Source organism: Otolemur garnettii, unplaced genomic scaffold, assembly GCF_000181295.1.
Source record: "Otolemur garnettii isolate 467f Iridium unplaced genomic scaffold, OtoGar3 scaffold00170, whole genome shotgun sequence".
Classification (NCBI taxonomy): domain Eukaryota; kingdom Metazoa; phylum Chordata; class Mammalia; order Primates; family Galagidae; genus Otolemur; species Otolemur garnettii.
The window spans coordinates 232024-246286 of NW_003852565.1; the positions used below are offsets into that span (position 1 = coordinate 232024).

The 14263-nt window shown below is 44.1% G+C and overlaps 1 protein-coding gene across 4 annotated transcripts in view; it reads right to left on the reverse strand.

Annotated features, from left to right (window-relative positions):
• NIPA2 (non imprinted in Prader-Willi/Angelman syndrome 2) overlaps nt 1-12662 on the reverse strand; it is a 31916-nt gene extending 19254 nt beyond the window's left edge. The window contains exons 1-4 of one of the 4 annotated variants that reach the window (XM_012811613.2): nt 12437-12662; nt 5328-5446; nt 2888-3119; nt 444-500 (exon numbers count right to left, since the gene is read on the reverse strand). In XM_012811613.2, the coding sequence (XP_012667067.1) occupies nt 444-500; nt 2888-3026 (196 nt within the window). In that variant the 5' untranslated portion in view covers nt 3027-3119; nt 5328-5446; nt 12437-12662. Of the gene's footprint in view, nt 1-443; nt 501-2887; nt 3120-5327; nt 5447-8795; nt 8857-12436 lie in introns of those variants that run through there. The other 3 variants (XM_012811614.2, XM_012811615.2, XM_023519293.1) reach the window with 3 other exon arrangements.
• Between the last annotated feature and the right edge of the window lie 1601 nt (nt 12663-14263).

Consider the following 14263-nt stretch of genomic DNA (forward strand, 5'->3'; position numbering starts at 1 on the left):
CCCAGGGGGACAGCTTGAGGCTCTGTCTCAAAAAAAAAAAAAAAGAAAGGATAATTTTTCCCATGTACCTTTTAAAAGTCAATCATTAAGGACGGACAATCTTATCAAATACATGCCTACTTCTTTTTCTACTGAAATGAGAAGAGAATGAAAAACTAAAAACAAGATTTCTCTATAACCTTTCACTTTCAAAATTACCTTCTTAAATTGAACACAATTGGTTAAAATACACAGGTGTATCAAATGTCTTAATCAGATGAGTAAAGTCTTGTCCAATTAATAAGCTATTAAACTGCCCAATAACTTCCACATGCTTAAATATTATATGTCAGTTTTCTTAAGTAGAAAAACAAGATTTCTTTATTTGCCAATAACATGAGGCTATAGTAGTAGATGCAAATATTTTAACATATAGCTGTTTTCTTAAAACGTTGCATACATACTTGACAGCAGTCCAGCCCACCACAACCATTCTTTAAGATATGCATGGCCACCTTGACCTGTGAATGAAGAAATATTTCACATCTTTGGAAGATTATCAGACTCTTATATAAGTTACAAGCATGTTACACTATTAGTAATGACGGATTTAAACATATCTCAGTTGCTGATTATTACTGCTTTATTTTTGTTTTTGTTTTGTTGAAATGGGGTCTCACTCTGTTGCCTTGGCTAGAATACAGTGGCACCACATCTCACTGCAACCTCAAATTCCTGGGCTCAAATGACCCTCCTGCCTCAGCCTCTCAGTAACTGGGGCTAAAGACATATGCCACCACACCTGGCTGATTTTCCTATTTTGTGTAGAGACAAGGTCTTACTCTTGCTCGGGCTGGTTCAAACTTCTAGTTTCAAGCAATCTTCCTGCTTTGGCCTCCTACAGTGCTGGGATTATAGGTGTAAGCCATCACACCCAGCCTATTACTATTGTAAATAAAGGTTTCTGCATCACTGTATAAGGGGATTTCTTAGACAGTAATAAGGGAATGTGAGGATCATGAGAACATTTAAAAATGTTCAAGTTTGGGCGGCACCTGTGGCTCAAAAGGGTAGGGCGCCAGTCCCATATGCCAGAGGGGGTAGGTTCAAAACCAGCCCCTGCCAAAAACGGCCAAAAAAAAAGTAAAAATGTGTAGGTTTGGACTATACTCTAAGGAAGGAACAAAATCAATCCTTACATTCAGCTCACATTTCCTTCTTTTGTTTTGTGAGCTCAGCTTCAACAAAGTAAAGAAAATGAACTGGCTCGGTGCCTGTAGCTCAAGAGGCTAAGGCTCCAGCCACATACACCAGAGCTGGCAGGTTCAAATCCAGCCTGGGCCTGCCAAACAACAATGACAACTGCAACCAAAAAATAGCTGGGTGTTGTCGTAGGCACCTATAATTCCAGCTTCTTGGGAGGTTGAGGCAAGAGAATTGCTTAAGCCCAAGAGATGGAGGTTGCTGTGAGCTGTGATGTCACGGCACTCTACTCAGGGCAACAGCTTGAGACTCTGTCTCAAAACAAAAGAAACAAAGAAAATGAACCAATGAGAAATAGCCGAACTTCAAATTAATTAGTCTGAAGTGGACAAGCCATTTGGGGAGGGGAAGTCCCACTTACGAGGTGACAGCCTTGGAGACAGTGGTCCTGTGCTGACCAGGACAGGTCTCACACTCTGGGACTGCCAAAAAACACACTCTGCTTTTTCCTGGGCTTTCCCCTTGATCAAACTAATAGTCAGGAAGCAATCAGCATTTAAGCCACTCTCCAAAAGAAAAAGCAAGGGAGAATGAATCCTTTACAAGCATATTCATCATGGATAATGAAAGTACCTCTCCTTGGACAAAAAATGAGGGGCTGGGGGACTAAGCAGTAGATGCCAATGCCTTCTCCTCTTCACCAATGTGCTCTTATGTTTGAAGACTGCTGAATTAGGGCTAGCCCTAAAGATGCCATAGGGAAGAGAGAGGGTGATATTTCTTACTGCCAAAGCAGGTATATTCCTGAGGTCCAACTGGGTCTAGAACTAAAGCAGAGGCAGAAGGATGGCAAGGGACCACAGTGCCCCATAGCACTGGAAGTTGTCATGAATGCTCCAGGGAGGTGCCGAGGTATCAGTGGGGTCAATCACAGTGATATCCCCCAGGGTCTTTTGAGTTGTCAGCAGTCTCTGGAGAAACAACTTACAATATCCAGGAGAGTTCACTGAACTGGGTACAGTTCCAGACACGGAAACTTTCCTTCCTGCCTGCTAATTTGAGATTATCAAGAAAAATGTCGGGCAGCGCCTGTGGCTCAGTGAGTAGGGCGCCGACCCCATTTACTTAGGGTGGTGGGTTCAAACCCAGCCCCGGCCAAACCGCAACAAAAAATAGCCAGGTGTCATGGCAGGCACCTGTAGTCCCAGCTACTCGGGAGGCTGAGGCAAGAGAATGGCCTAAGCCCAGGAGTTGGAGGTTGCTGTGAGCTGTGTGACGCTGCCATGGCACTCTACCGAGGGCAGTAAAGTGAGACTCTGTCTCTACAAAAAAAAAAAGAAAAATGTCTAAGGTAAAAGTCAGAACTTTCACTGTCATAGACAAAATATGTTCTTCAATAAGTTCTGATTCTAATCATGGACCCTTATTGTCTTCTCTGAAGACATACTGAAATTCAAAGAAAAGGCTGGATGCTAATTTGGCATTGGTTCCTGTTTCCACTTTGACAGTAACTAGGAAAAAATTACTGTTCCTAGTAAATTATGCTATCTTCTTACTTTTTATTTTTCTCATTACAAAACTGATGTTTGACTCTCTATAAACATTTCCAACCCTGGAATAGTCGTAAAGTTTCAAATACACTTACTAAGAATAAGAGGTAGTCTTCTACAAAGTACATGCTGAAGTCACACCGAGTACCACCTACCTGCTCTCATTGAGCCTTTTCTAGCAAGTCGCAGAAGGCCTTTCTTTTTCAGAATGAAACTTCCTCCAATGAAAATGCTGGAGCTCATAGCCAACCCCAGGCCAATGTAAAAGTCATATTTTCCACGCCCTGGGCTCATTTCGTTTGTGACTTACGAAGTACTTGCGAATCACATTGATCACAGAACAGAGAAACTGCTGGTACCAGGGGCAGGATGATGTGGTCTTCAAATCTGAACGACACAAAATGGAATGAGACTTTCACAGAATGATCACAACAGCTTACATGCAATTCAAAATTTTACACCATTTCTCCTCTCAAAAAGAAAAATATTTTCATTACAAATATTAATATTACAGGCGGCGCCTGTGGCTCAAAAGGGTAGGGCGCCAGCCCCATATGCTGGAGGTGGCGGGTTCAAACCCAGCCCCGGCCAAAAAAAAAGTATTAAATACTCTACAGGATAAAAAGTCAGGCCTAACAATATACAAATCTACCTTATAAATAAAATGCATTTATCAATTTCACAAATGAATCCTTTTGAATGATCTCTACAAAGAAATTCAAATTTTTCTGCTGATACATGTTCTTTTTAAAACTACATGTTGACAAAAGCATATAGTACTTTATTTATTTAGCCTATTTAGGGATTTGCTAAGGAAAGGCAGATTGTACATTATCTTGTTAGCAGAAGATGACGTGGTTCACAGGGAGATGTCTCCCAGGTCATGGGATGTGGTACTGGTGGCCTAAAGAGAACATGAGCACCATGCACCCAGAGGGCTCAATCCACAAAACATCTGCAAATTTTATTTCCAAATAGCCAATGCATGAATTTGGCTGATAAATGAACTAAAGCAAACTGTGGATAACAGAGAAAAAATAGCACTTAGCAATAAGACTTATGACCAGTTGGTAACAGAATAGTTACACATACAACTTTCTAGTGTATCTTGGATTTTTAGTCCCACAGTTTAACTACTACTGAGTCCCAGAACTAATCTGCAAGTCAGTCAGGATCCTTACTAACTAGCCAACTATTCCATTCTTTAAGACATAGACTCTGGCCTTTAACCAAAAGAAATTAAACTCCCAGCCCCTCAATTACCTTATTTGTCCACTCAAACAGCATTTCCTGGACATGTTATGCCCTAAGTACTAGGTGTAGCAGCCCATATAGCCTATGGCTAGGAAGAGTGAGTTATAGGAAATACCTGTAATGGAACACCTTGGTGAAAGGGCATGGAGAGAGATTCAGTTATAACAAGCACGAGAGAGCTCGCGAGATGAGAGCATTGGTGAATTGGCAGTCTCTACACCTGTGGTGTTGAGAGGCACGAGCTCAGCCTTATATTAGGCTGGAGAAGAAGGCAGTCAAAAAGCATAGCATTCTATCATGGAGACGTTTACTTGGACTCTGTCTCCTCTCCTGCCTGCAGAACGCCAGCATGGCGTCTCTTGGCTAAAGATTACCAAGCTCTGCTAAAGACTAAGATCTATCTGTTCTAAGAAGACTGCTTTACTCTCTAAGACACACTCTCTCTCTCTCTCTCTCCAGCTAAAGTAGATAGCACTTAGGCACCTAAGAGAAACTGTTCCTGAGCAAGGTAGCTTAGCGGTCCACGTCCAGAACCTACTTAAGCCAGGTCGAGACCTGGCCAGTCCCAGGCCCTGACAAGTCAATGCCTAGACCTTGACACTAGGCATTATGCCAAACTCTCTGAATAAAATGGTGACAGCTTTTAGACTTAATGATTAATAGTTTTAGTCTTAAGAATCATTAGGGATAGACAAGAAATATGGGAGTTATAGGGGTTATAACATACTATATTAATAATAAATGGAGTATTGGCTCAGTACCCGTAGCACAGTGGTTATGGCACCAGCCATAAAGGTGGCAGGTTCAAACCCAGCCCAGGCCAGCTAAACAACAATGACAACTGCAACAAAAACATAACTGGGCATTGTGATGGGCACCTGCAGTCTCAGCTACCTGGGAGGCTGAGGCAAGAGAATCTCTTAAGCCCAAGAGTTAGAGGTTGTTGTGAGCTGTGACGCCACTGCACTCTACCCAGGGTGACAGCTTAAGACTGTGTCTCAAAAATAAAATAATAGTAACAATAATAAATGCAGTATTATCACACTGAGTTGATAATCAATCCAAACAAGTGTTCAGCCCACTGATCACAACAGAGGAGAAAAGAACTATCCCAGATGACCCACAGAACTGTGAACATGATCATAAATGCTTGTTCTCATATGCCACTGAGACAGCTAATTTATATACCTGAACAGGCTTATTATACTAAGTCTAACATTTCCACCACAATTTATGAAAAACCAAAAACTGTCTGCAGAAAACAGAGCTCCCTATCAAAGCTGGGTGGCAGGTACTCTTTGGCCACCAGCTAAGAAAATGAATTATCTCATTCTGACTTACAGTTTGAAAACAGGGCAGCAGTGTGAATGTCCCAAAAGGAATGAGTTGCTTCGCTCCTCTCAGACCTGGTGACACTCTGCTCCCAACCTTTAGAACCAAGGGCAATCACATCTTAGAGCCTACAACAGAGATTTTTTTTTTATTCTTTAGGATTAGCCACAAGGTAGGGGCAGGCTTAAAAACAGCTAAATAAGGGGGTGCCCGTAGCTCAGTGGGTAGGGCGCCGGCCACATACACAAGAGGCTGGGGGGTTCGAACCCAGCCGGGGCCAGCTAAAAACAACAATGACAACTGGAACAACAAAAAAACATAGCCAGGCCTTGTGGCAGACGCCTATAGTCCCAGCTACTTGGGAGGCTGAGGCAAGAGAATGTCTTAAATCCAAGAATTTGAGGTTGCTGTGAGCTGTGACGCCACATCACTCTACCCAGGGCGATAGCTTGAGACTGTCTCAAAAAAACAAAACATAACAAAACACAGCTAAACAAGAAAACTTCGTTAAATTTCACTTCAACTAGGGTTCCCCAACAAGATATGGGGAGCAACAGTTGGGAACCCTCCGACTTCACTTCTCACAGGAGCTCAAATGGAGTTAACTCCCACCCACTAGGGTTATTTGCACATGGCCATTTGTTTAATATACATACTAAGTAGCTATTTATGCAGCAGACAAAGAAGTTCTGAAGATGATCAAAGGTCACATCCTCAAGGACTCCACAGCTGAGAGAACTAAATATTTTAAAAATAACTTATTGAAATTTTAAACACAAAGACTCTTAGAATTTTCATCTTATTCTCTCTAAATTTTAGCAAATGTGATTTTCACAACTGATTTTACTAATATTTATGAATACTTAAAATGTGAACTTCGTTAAATGAAAGCATATCAAAAAAGGAATAAACACATCTCAAAGAAAATAAAATGAAATTGGTCAACCTTCTTTAAATAATGCGGACAACAGGTAATTTAAGGAGCAGGAAACAACAATCTTGTCAGGTGCAGCCTCTCATGCTATAATCCCAGCATTTTCAGAGCCTAGGGCAGGAAGGTCACCTGAGCCCAAGAGTTCAAGAACAGCTGGGGCTGTTAACATAGAAAGATCTTGTCTCTAAAAAATTAAGAAAAAAAAAATTAGCATGTCATGGTGGCAGGCACCTGTAGTCCCAGCTGCTTGGGAGTACAAGGCAAGAGAACCTCTTGAGCTCAGAAGTTAGATGGAGGTTGCAGTGAGCTGTGATAGTGCCAGTGCACTCTATCCAGCCTTGGTAACAGAATGAGAACATTACTTTAAAAAAAAAAAAAAAAAAAAAAAAAGAGGCTCGGCGCATGTGGCTCAAGTGGCTAAGGCGCCAGCCACATACACCTAAGGTGGCGGGTTCGAATCCAGCCAGGGGCGGCCAAACAACAATGATGGCTGCAACCAAAAAAATAGCCAGGCATTGTGGCGGGCACCTGTGGTCCCAGCTACTTGGGAGGCTGAGGCAGGAGACTCGCTTGAGCCCAGGAGTTGGAGGTTGCTGTGAGCTGTGATGCCAGGGTACTCTACCCAAGGGGAAAGCTTGAGGCTCTGTCTCAAAAAGAAAAAAAGAAAGTACTATTATTCTTAAGATTTGTAAGCAACACAACTGCCAAAGTCAACAAACAAAATTATACCAAGTGAAATACAAATACAGCTTTTCACTATCCTGGCACTGCTGACCTTTCATTTTCACAAGGACTTGAAAAGACATGTGGTAAGGGCCCCTGATGATGAGCTGCAGACATGTTAAGTAATTTGTCACCATGCGGGGGCTAGGACACATTCCTCACCCCTAGCCTTCTTGCTTTCCCATAGGAGTCTCCTTTTGGTCCCAGAGGTGGAACACAAGTAGCAATTCAGACCAGGCTCCCCGTGCAGGTGTTTTCTCTGCCCTGTCTGCTCCTCTTTATACTCTAAATGGCTACACCATCTTGTCACCCTGGGTGGACACAGTGCCTACAGTGCCACAGGGCTTCTGCCTGTGAAATACTCTCTCACACCTGCTCTGGGGACCAGATCCAGACCTTTGTCTTGGTCCGGCTAAAATGCATGACGTTGCATGCTGGTCTGTAACACATACCTCTGCCAACTTCATTCTTTTGCTTAAAAACTTAGAGTGACTACCAACTGCTTACAGCAAGTCCAAATTTCCAAATCCATCTTTTTATTTTTGTTATTTTTTTTGAGACAGAGTCTCACTATGTTGCTCTAGGTAGAGTGCTGTAGCATCATAGCTCACAGCAATCTCAAACTTCCTGGGCTCAAGTGATTCTCTGGTCACACGGTCCTAAGTAACTGCGACAACGGGCATCCGCCACAACACCTGGCTATTTTTAGAGACAGGGTCTCACTCTTGCTCAGACTGGTCTTGAACCTGTGAGTTCAAGCCATCCACCTGCCTCAGCCTCCCAGAGTGCTAGGATTATAGGTGTGAGCCACCACGCCCAGCCCAAATCCATCTTTTAAATCATAATCCCCAATACCATTTCACACACCCAGTGTTCTACCAAAGGTCAGCACACCACTGCCATCCTAACCTGTTACTAGGTTTCCCCCTCTGTGTTTGTTTACACTACCCTCCTCAGTTCAATGCCATCTCTGCATCTCTGTCTGCATTCCACAGGCCAGAGTCATCCTCACGGTCTTTCCTGAATGCTCTAGCCTTTATAATAGTCACATACCGATCAGGAGAGTCAGGGACGACCCCACCAATGGTTTATTTTCGTATGTTCACTTGTCTAGTTTAACCAGATGTGTGAAAACCACTTTAGTTCCTGAACCCCTCCTTGATATTCAACTCCTCCACTTCTCGTATAATCTATATTTTGGTTACTTGGGTATATAATCTGTATCAGCTTCACTGTGGCTCCCTGTGACTAGGTGATCTGCCCGCATCATTTATTTAACCAACAAAGATTTACTGAGTACATACTATATTCTAGGAGTAAGGGTGCAAAAGTGAATAAAACAGACCAAATCTTCACCTCATTGAGTTTACCTTTGGATGCAGAGTGAAACGGTAAGCAAAAAAAAAAAAAAAGAGGCTATTATATTGGAAAGAGTTTAAATGCTATAGTGAAAATAAAGCATGCAAAGTTCACAGGTGTTGAGCTGAGGGGCTTCTATTTTAATTAGGGTAGTTAGGAGGACTTGCTGAGGAAGTAATAATGAGCAAAAACCTAAGAGATGGGAAAGGAACAAAGCAGAGAGAGACAAAAAAGTGCAGAGGTTCTGAGGTAGGAGCAAGTACGCTGTTTTCTAGGAAAAAAAAGGCCACTGTGGCCACTGAGATCCCACAGCAGAGTAAAAAGGTAAGTGTCCAATCATGTGGGGCCCTCATGTTCCACCCAAAAGACCTGGAACAGATCTGCAACCCATTTGCCAGACCATAATTTATTTTCTTTTGGAGACATTACAGAACTTTAGACAGTTGTTCAAGTTTACTTACATATAGGCCAGACACAGTGTCTCATATCTGTAGTCCTAGCACTCTGGAAGGCTGAGAAGGGTAGATCAACTGAGTTCAAGAGTTCGAGACCTGGCAGCACTTGTAGGGCGCCAGCCACATACACCGAAGCTGGTGGGTTCAAGCCCGGGCCACCTATATAACAATGACAACTGCAACAACAACAAAAAAAGCCAGGCGTTGTGGCGGGTGCCTATAGTCCCAGCTACGTGGGAGGCTGAGGCAGGATAATCACTTACGCCCGAGATTTTGAGGTTGCTGTGAGCTGTGACGCCATGGCACTCTACCAAGGGCGACATAGTGCGACTGTCTCCAAAAAAAGAAAAAGAGCTTGAGACCACCCTGAGCAAAAGCAAGACTCCTATCTCTACTGAAAAAGAAAAGAAGAGAGAGAGAGCGCGAGAGAGCAAGCCAGCCAGCCATGGTAGTGGGAGCCTATAATCTTGGGAAGCTAAGGCAAGAAGATAGCTTGAGCCCAAGAGTTTGAGGTTGCTGTGGGCTATGACACCACGTAACTCTACCCAGAGCAACAGAGTGAGGCTCTGTCTCAAAAAAGGAAAAAAAAAAGTTTATTTACATTAAACATAGTTATGCATAAATGTCTAACACTGAGCATGCTCTAATATGAGGGGTGCTCTTAATTCTATAATACAGAGTTGTTTTTTTTTTTAACGTTGTCAAGTGGGGGCTTTTATTTCTTTTTTTTTGAGACAGAGTCTCACTACCTTACCCTGGGTCACTCTGGGTCACCCTGGCTTGAGTGCCATAACATCACAACTCACAGCAACCTCAAACTCTAGGCGTTAAGTGATTCTCCTGCCTCAGCATCCCAAGTAGCTGGGACTACAGGCACCCACCACAACGCCTGGCTATTTTTTTGTTGTAGCTGTTGTTGTTTTTAGCAAGCCAAGGCTGGGTTCCAACCCGCCAGCTCTACAGTGTATGTGGCCAGCACCCTAACTGCTGAGCCACAGGCGCAAAACTGGCTTTTACATGATTCTTAAATAAATTTTATCATGTATGTTTGAAGTTTACAATACAATGCTACAACATACAGATAAACGATAAAATGGTTACTAAAGAAAATACCTATCATAGTTATATTTTTGTGACAAAAGCAGGTAAAATCTACTTATTTAACCAAAATCCCTATTACAGGCTTGGCACCTGTGGCTCAAGTGGCTAAGGCGCCAGCCACATACCTAAGGTAGTGGGTTCGAATCCAGCCCAGGCCCGCCAAAATGACAAGGATGGCTGCAACCAAAAAATAGCTGGGCATTGTGGCGGGCGCCTGTGGTCCCAGATACTTGGGAGGCTGAGGCAGGAGACTTGCTTGAGCCCAGGAGTTGGAGGTTGCTGTGAGCTGTGATACCACAGCACTCTACCCAGGGGGACAGCTGAGGCTCTGTCTCAAAAAAAAAAAAAAAGAAAAAACCCTATTACAGTACAATTTTAATACTAGTCCCCATATTGTACACTCTATCCCCAGAACTGTTCCTCCTCTGTATCTGCTACTTTGTACTTCTAACCTCTATCTCTCATTCCTCCCCCACTGCTGCCCCCAATAAGAACTGCTTTATTTTCCAGAGAAGTCTATCTTAATATTCAGTATCACAACATGCACCAATAAAATACCAATCAATCGCTCTTCCTATGTAGAGGCTATGGAAGAACAAGGTGTATATGTTCATGTGGCACTACTAAGGCACATTCATTTTTTTTTTTTTTTTTTTTTTGAGGCAGAGCCTCAAGCTGTCACCCTGGGTAGTATGCCATGGCATCGCAGCTCACAGCAACTTCTCACCTGGCTTAAATGATTCTCTTGCCTCAGCCTCCCAAGTACAGGAACCCACCACAAAGCCCAACTATTTTTTTGGTTGCAGTTGGGTTTTTTTTTTTTTGAAACAGAGCCTATTATCCCTATTTTACAGCTCAAGAAACTGAACCTCCACAGAAAGTGGACTCTATGTCTTCAACAGATTGCCCAGTCATATTATAACTTTAGAGTCCTCAGTATTTACTTCTGCTTGGTTTTCACTGCTATGTAAAGTTAGCTTTTTTCCCTAGCCTCATCTGGCTAATTATTCTGTTTTTTTTTTTTGAGACAGAGGCTCACTATGTCACCCTCGGTAGAATGCCATGGTGTCACAGCTCACAGCAACCTCAAACTCTTGGGCTTAAGCGATTCTCTTGCCTCAGCTTCCCAAGTAGCTGGGACTATAGGTGCCTGCCACAATGCCTACCTTTCTTTGTTGTTGTTGCAGTTGTCATTGTTGTTTAGCTGGCTGGGGCTGGGTTCAAAGCCTCCAGCCTTGGTGCATGTGACCAGCGCGGTAAACACTGTGCTTTGGGCGCGGAGCCTGCCTAATTGTTTTTTTTGAGACAGAGCCTCAAGCTGTCCCCCTGGGTAGAGAGCCATGGCATCACAGCTCACAGCAACCTCCAACTCCTGGGCTCAAGCGAGACCCCTGCCTCAGCCTCCCAAATAGCTGGGACCACAGGCACCCGCCACAACGCCCAGCTATTTTTTGGTTGCAGCCGTCATTGTTATTTGGCAGGCCCAGGCTGGATTTGAACCCGCCACCTTAGGTGTATGTGGCTGGCGCCTTAGCCACTTAAGCCACAGGCACCAAGCCTGGCTAATTATTCTTAAAAGCATTTCTGTACTTAGAAATACTACAGAACCTAAATCTTTAGCCCTAATTTAGCAAAGCAGTTATAAATTAAAATCTTAACTTACATGTAAGTTTAATATGGTCTCTCTTATGGAAAAAAAAAGGCTGAAAGAAGTTAGAGATGATTTATTCACTCTCATTTCCTCTAAAATACTACCCTTTATTCACATTTAGAATTTTAAACCCTGGCAGAGTAGCTCCAGCCTGAAAGAATACATAAGTAGACAAAAGTACTGAATAAAGTTACTAAGTACTTTTAAAAATTTGATTACTAGCCTCCTTACTCATTTTACTAACCAATTAACATAAAACGTACTAAATCCAGCATAAGGTACTGCTTCAACAGACAATTTACAGGAATGAAAGATCTTACTCTCTATTTCCTCTTACTTAAAAAAAGTACTAACTTTTTTAAGGCACGTGGTATACACAAAATTTCTAGAAAAAGAATCTTAAGATGTAGTCCTGTACTAAGCGAATTGACAATCTAGTAAAGAAATTGGAGAGGTACAAACACAAAACTAAATATACAGAGTTTTTGCAATTGTATGGAGAGGGAAACAGCTGAGTTATTTCATAAAAATTAGGAAATTAAAAGCAGCCTTGTTCAAAACGTTACAGCACACGTCTAAGGCTTGTTCAGCTGCCACTTATTGTCCCTGCAGTAGCTGAAACCACCTTCTAAAACTCACTAAGACAAATAAAACCATTTTAATAAACTTAATGAACGGAAGCCCTGGTAGGGCCAGCGAGCCAAGTTTCCATGGGATGCAAACGGCCTACCGATTCACAGTGGGCTTCCTCACCGCGGATGAATAGCAAAACCGCTTCCATCTCTAAACACCCGTAAAGGAAAGTTGCCCCTGAAGGACCCGTGCCCGCCCCAAACTGGGAGGATGGCCTGCAAGTCAGCCCCTACGCGCCTGCCTGAAAGGAAGTGGTGGCGACCTTAGTCCAGTCGGCAGGCCGGTCACGCGGCTTCTCCTCAGGAAGCTGGCCCTGGGCACCGTGGCTCACACCCCTGTACAGGCAGCACCCGCTAGCGCTCGCTTAGCCACCGCCTTCCTCGAGGCCCAGTGGGAAGTGCGAGCATCCGGGGCTTCAGCCGTGCACACCGCCTCCTCCATGAGGGACCGCAGAGCGGAACCCGCGCCAGTCAACCTCCAGCACCGCCGCCAACTCCGCTACCCAGGGTGGTCGCGGAAAGCTGGGGCGCGGCCGAATGACGCAAAAAGTCGCGTACGCACGCGCAATGGCGCGTGTCCAAGGCACCGCCCCCGTGCCCTCGCCCGGGGTTTTTTCCCGGGGCGACCGCTGGCCGAGTGTAGTGGGCGGGGCGCGGAGGCGGGGCGGTACTTGGGGGTTGGGCCGGTTGGAGCATGGGCCTGAGTGAGCTAGGGTTAGGCAATTTAGTGCAATATTTCACCAGGTGCCATTTCCTGACCGAGTAGTCAAAATCGGAGTTCCGTGTGCCTCTTATTTAGAATGCAAATTCCCAAGGGCAGTCAGCAAATGAAGCTGCATTTTGGGCAGCGTCCTGGGCGTGGCCCTAGGGGACAAGCGTGTAAGGGGCGGGGCTCAGGCGGCTAGACAAGCCCAGACCGAGTCTTTGCCTTTCTTCCCAGATGCCAATTGACCGAACCCTGGAAGGGATGGAGTTTGTGGTTTAGAGATAGCCTATCTGGAGACACTTGAAACTGAGATTTGTTTTTTCGGGAGCTGCATAGGAGACCCACTGTTAGGCTGTACCTCCAATGGTTCCTCCTGGAATGGAGAAATTCCCTAGGATCCACTATCATGGTTTCCCCCAATAAAGACAAAGACAGGGTTCATTCATAAGAAGCAGGGTAGAAGTTCTCAGTAAAAAATAAAAATTAAAAGAAGCAGGGAAGAGCAACTAGCTGGACTGAGTTCTGCTGATAAATCAATGATTCCTTGGTTACAGTTGTAAAAGGCCTTTGGAGGATGTTGTTCCAGGTGAGACTGAAACGAAAACACTATTATATTGAGAGAGGATACTCGAGAAGGGTGAGAGGTCTGGGAGAACAGGTCTTCTCAGGGAGACCACAAGGATGCACCTGCAGGGTCCTCTCCATGGTGACTCAGCTCTTGGGAATTTGTAGACTTAAATTTCCTGGAACCTGGAAATTTACAAGTTCTGTGAAATCCTGTAGTTCTATAGGGGCTGGACTACCCGCTCTATTCATACTGGCCAATGGGAAGGGTACCTGTAGGGTGGAACTTCTTGACTATCAATGAAAGGAGAAAGACCAAGCCAGTCGGAGAGCACAGCCATTTGGAAATCTATGCTGCAAGCTGCCGGCTGATGAATAAAGCCCTTCCTCTTATAAACGTGGTGTTTGAGTGCTCTTTCTCTCTGTTGGGCCTGGGCCACGTCTTCCTGCAACAATATTACATTTAGGTCACACAGGGTGAGAATCTTTATAAAATGTTTATTGAAACAAAATGCCAAGTATTATTTTCCCTTCTCAGACTTTAATCCTACGGGACAATTGTGTTCTAGACCGTATATACAGCCCCTGACCACTACGGTTTTGGTATAGGTCACTATACAGCTTCTAATTTGAAAACTTTTCAGGCTCAGTGCCTGTGGCTCAAGTGGCTAGGGCTCCAGCCACATACATCTAAGGTGGCGGGTTCGAATCCAGCCCTGCCCACCAAACAACAAAGACGGTTGAAACCAAAAAATAGCCAAGCATTGTGGTGGGTGCCTGTAGTCCCAGCTACTTGGGAGGCTGAGGCAGGAGACTCGCT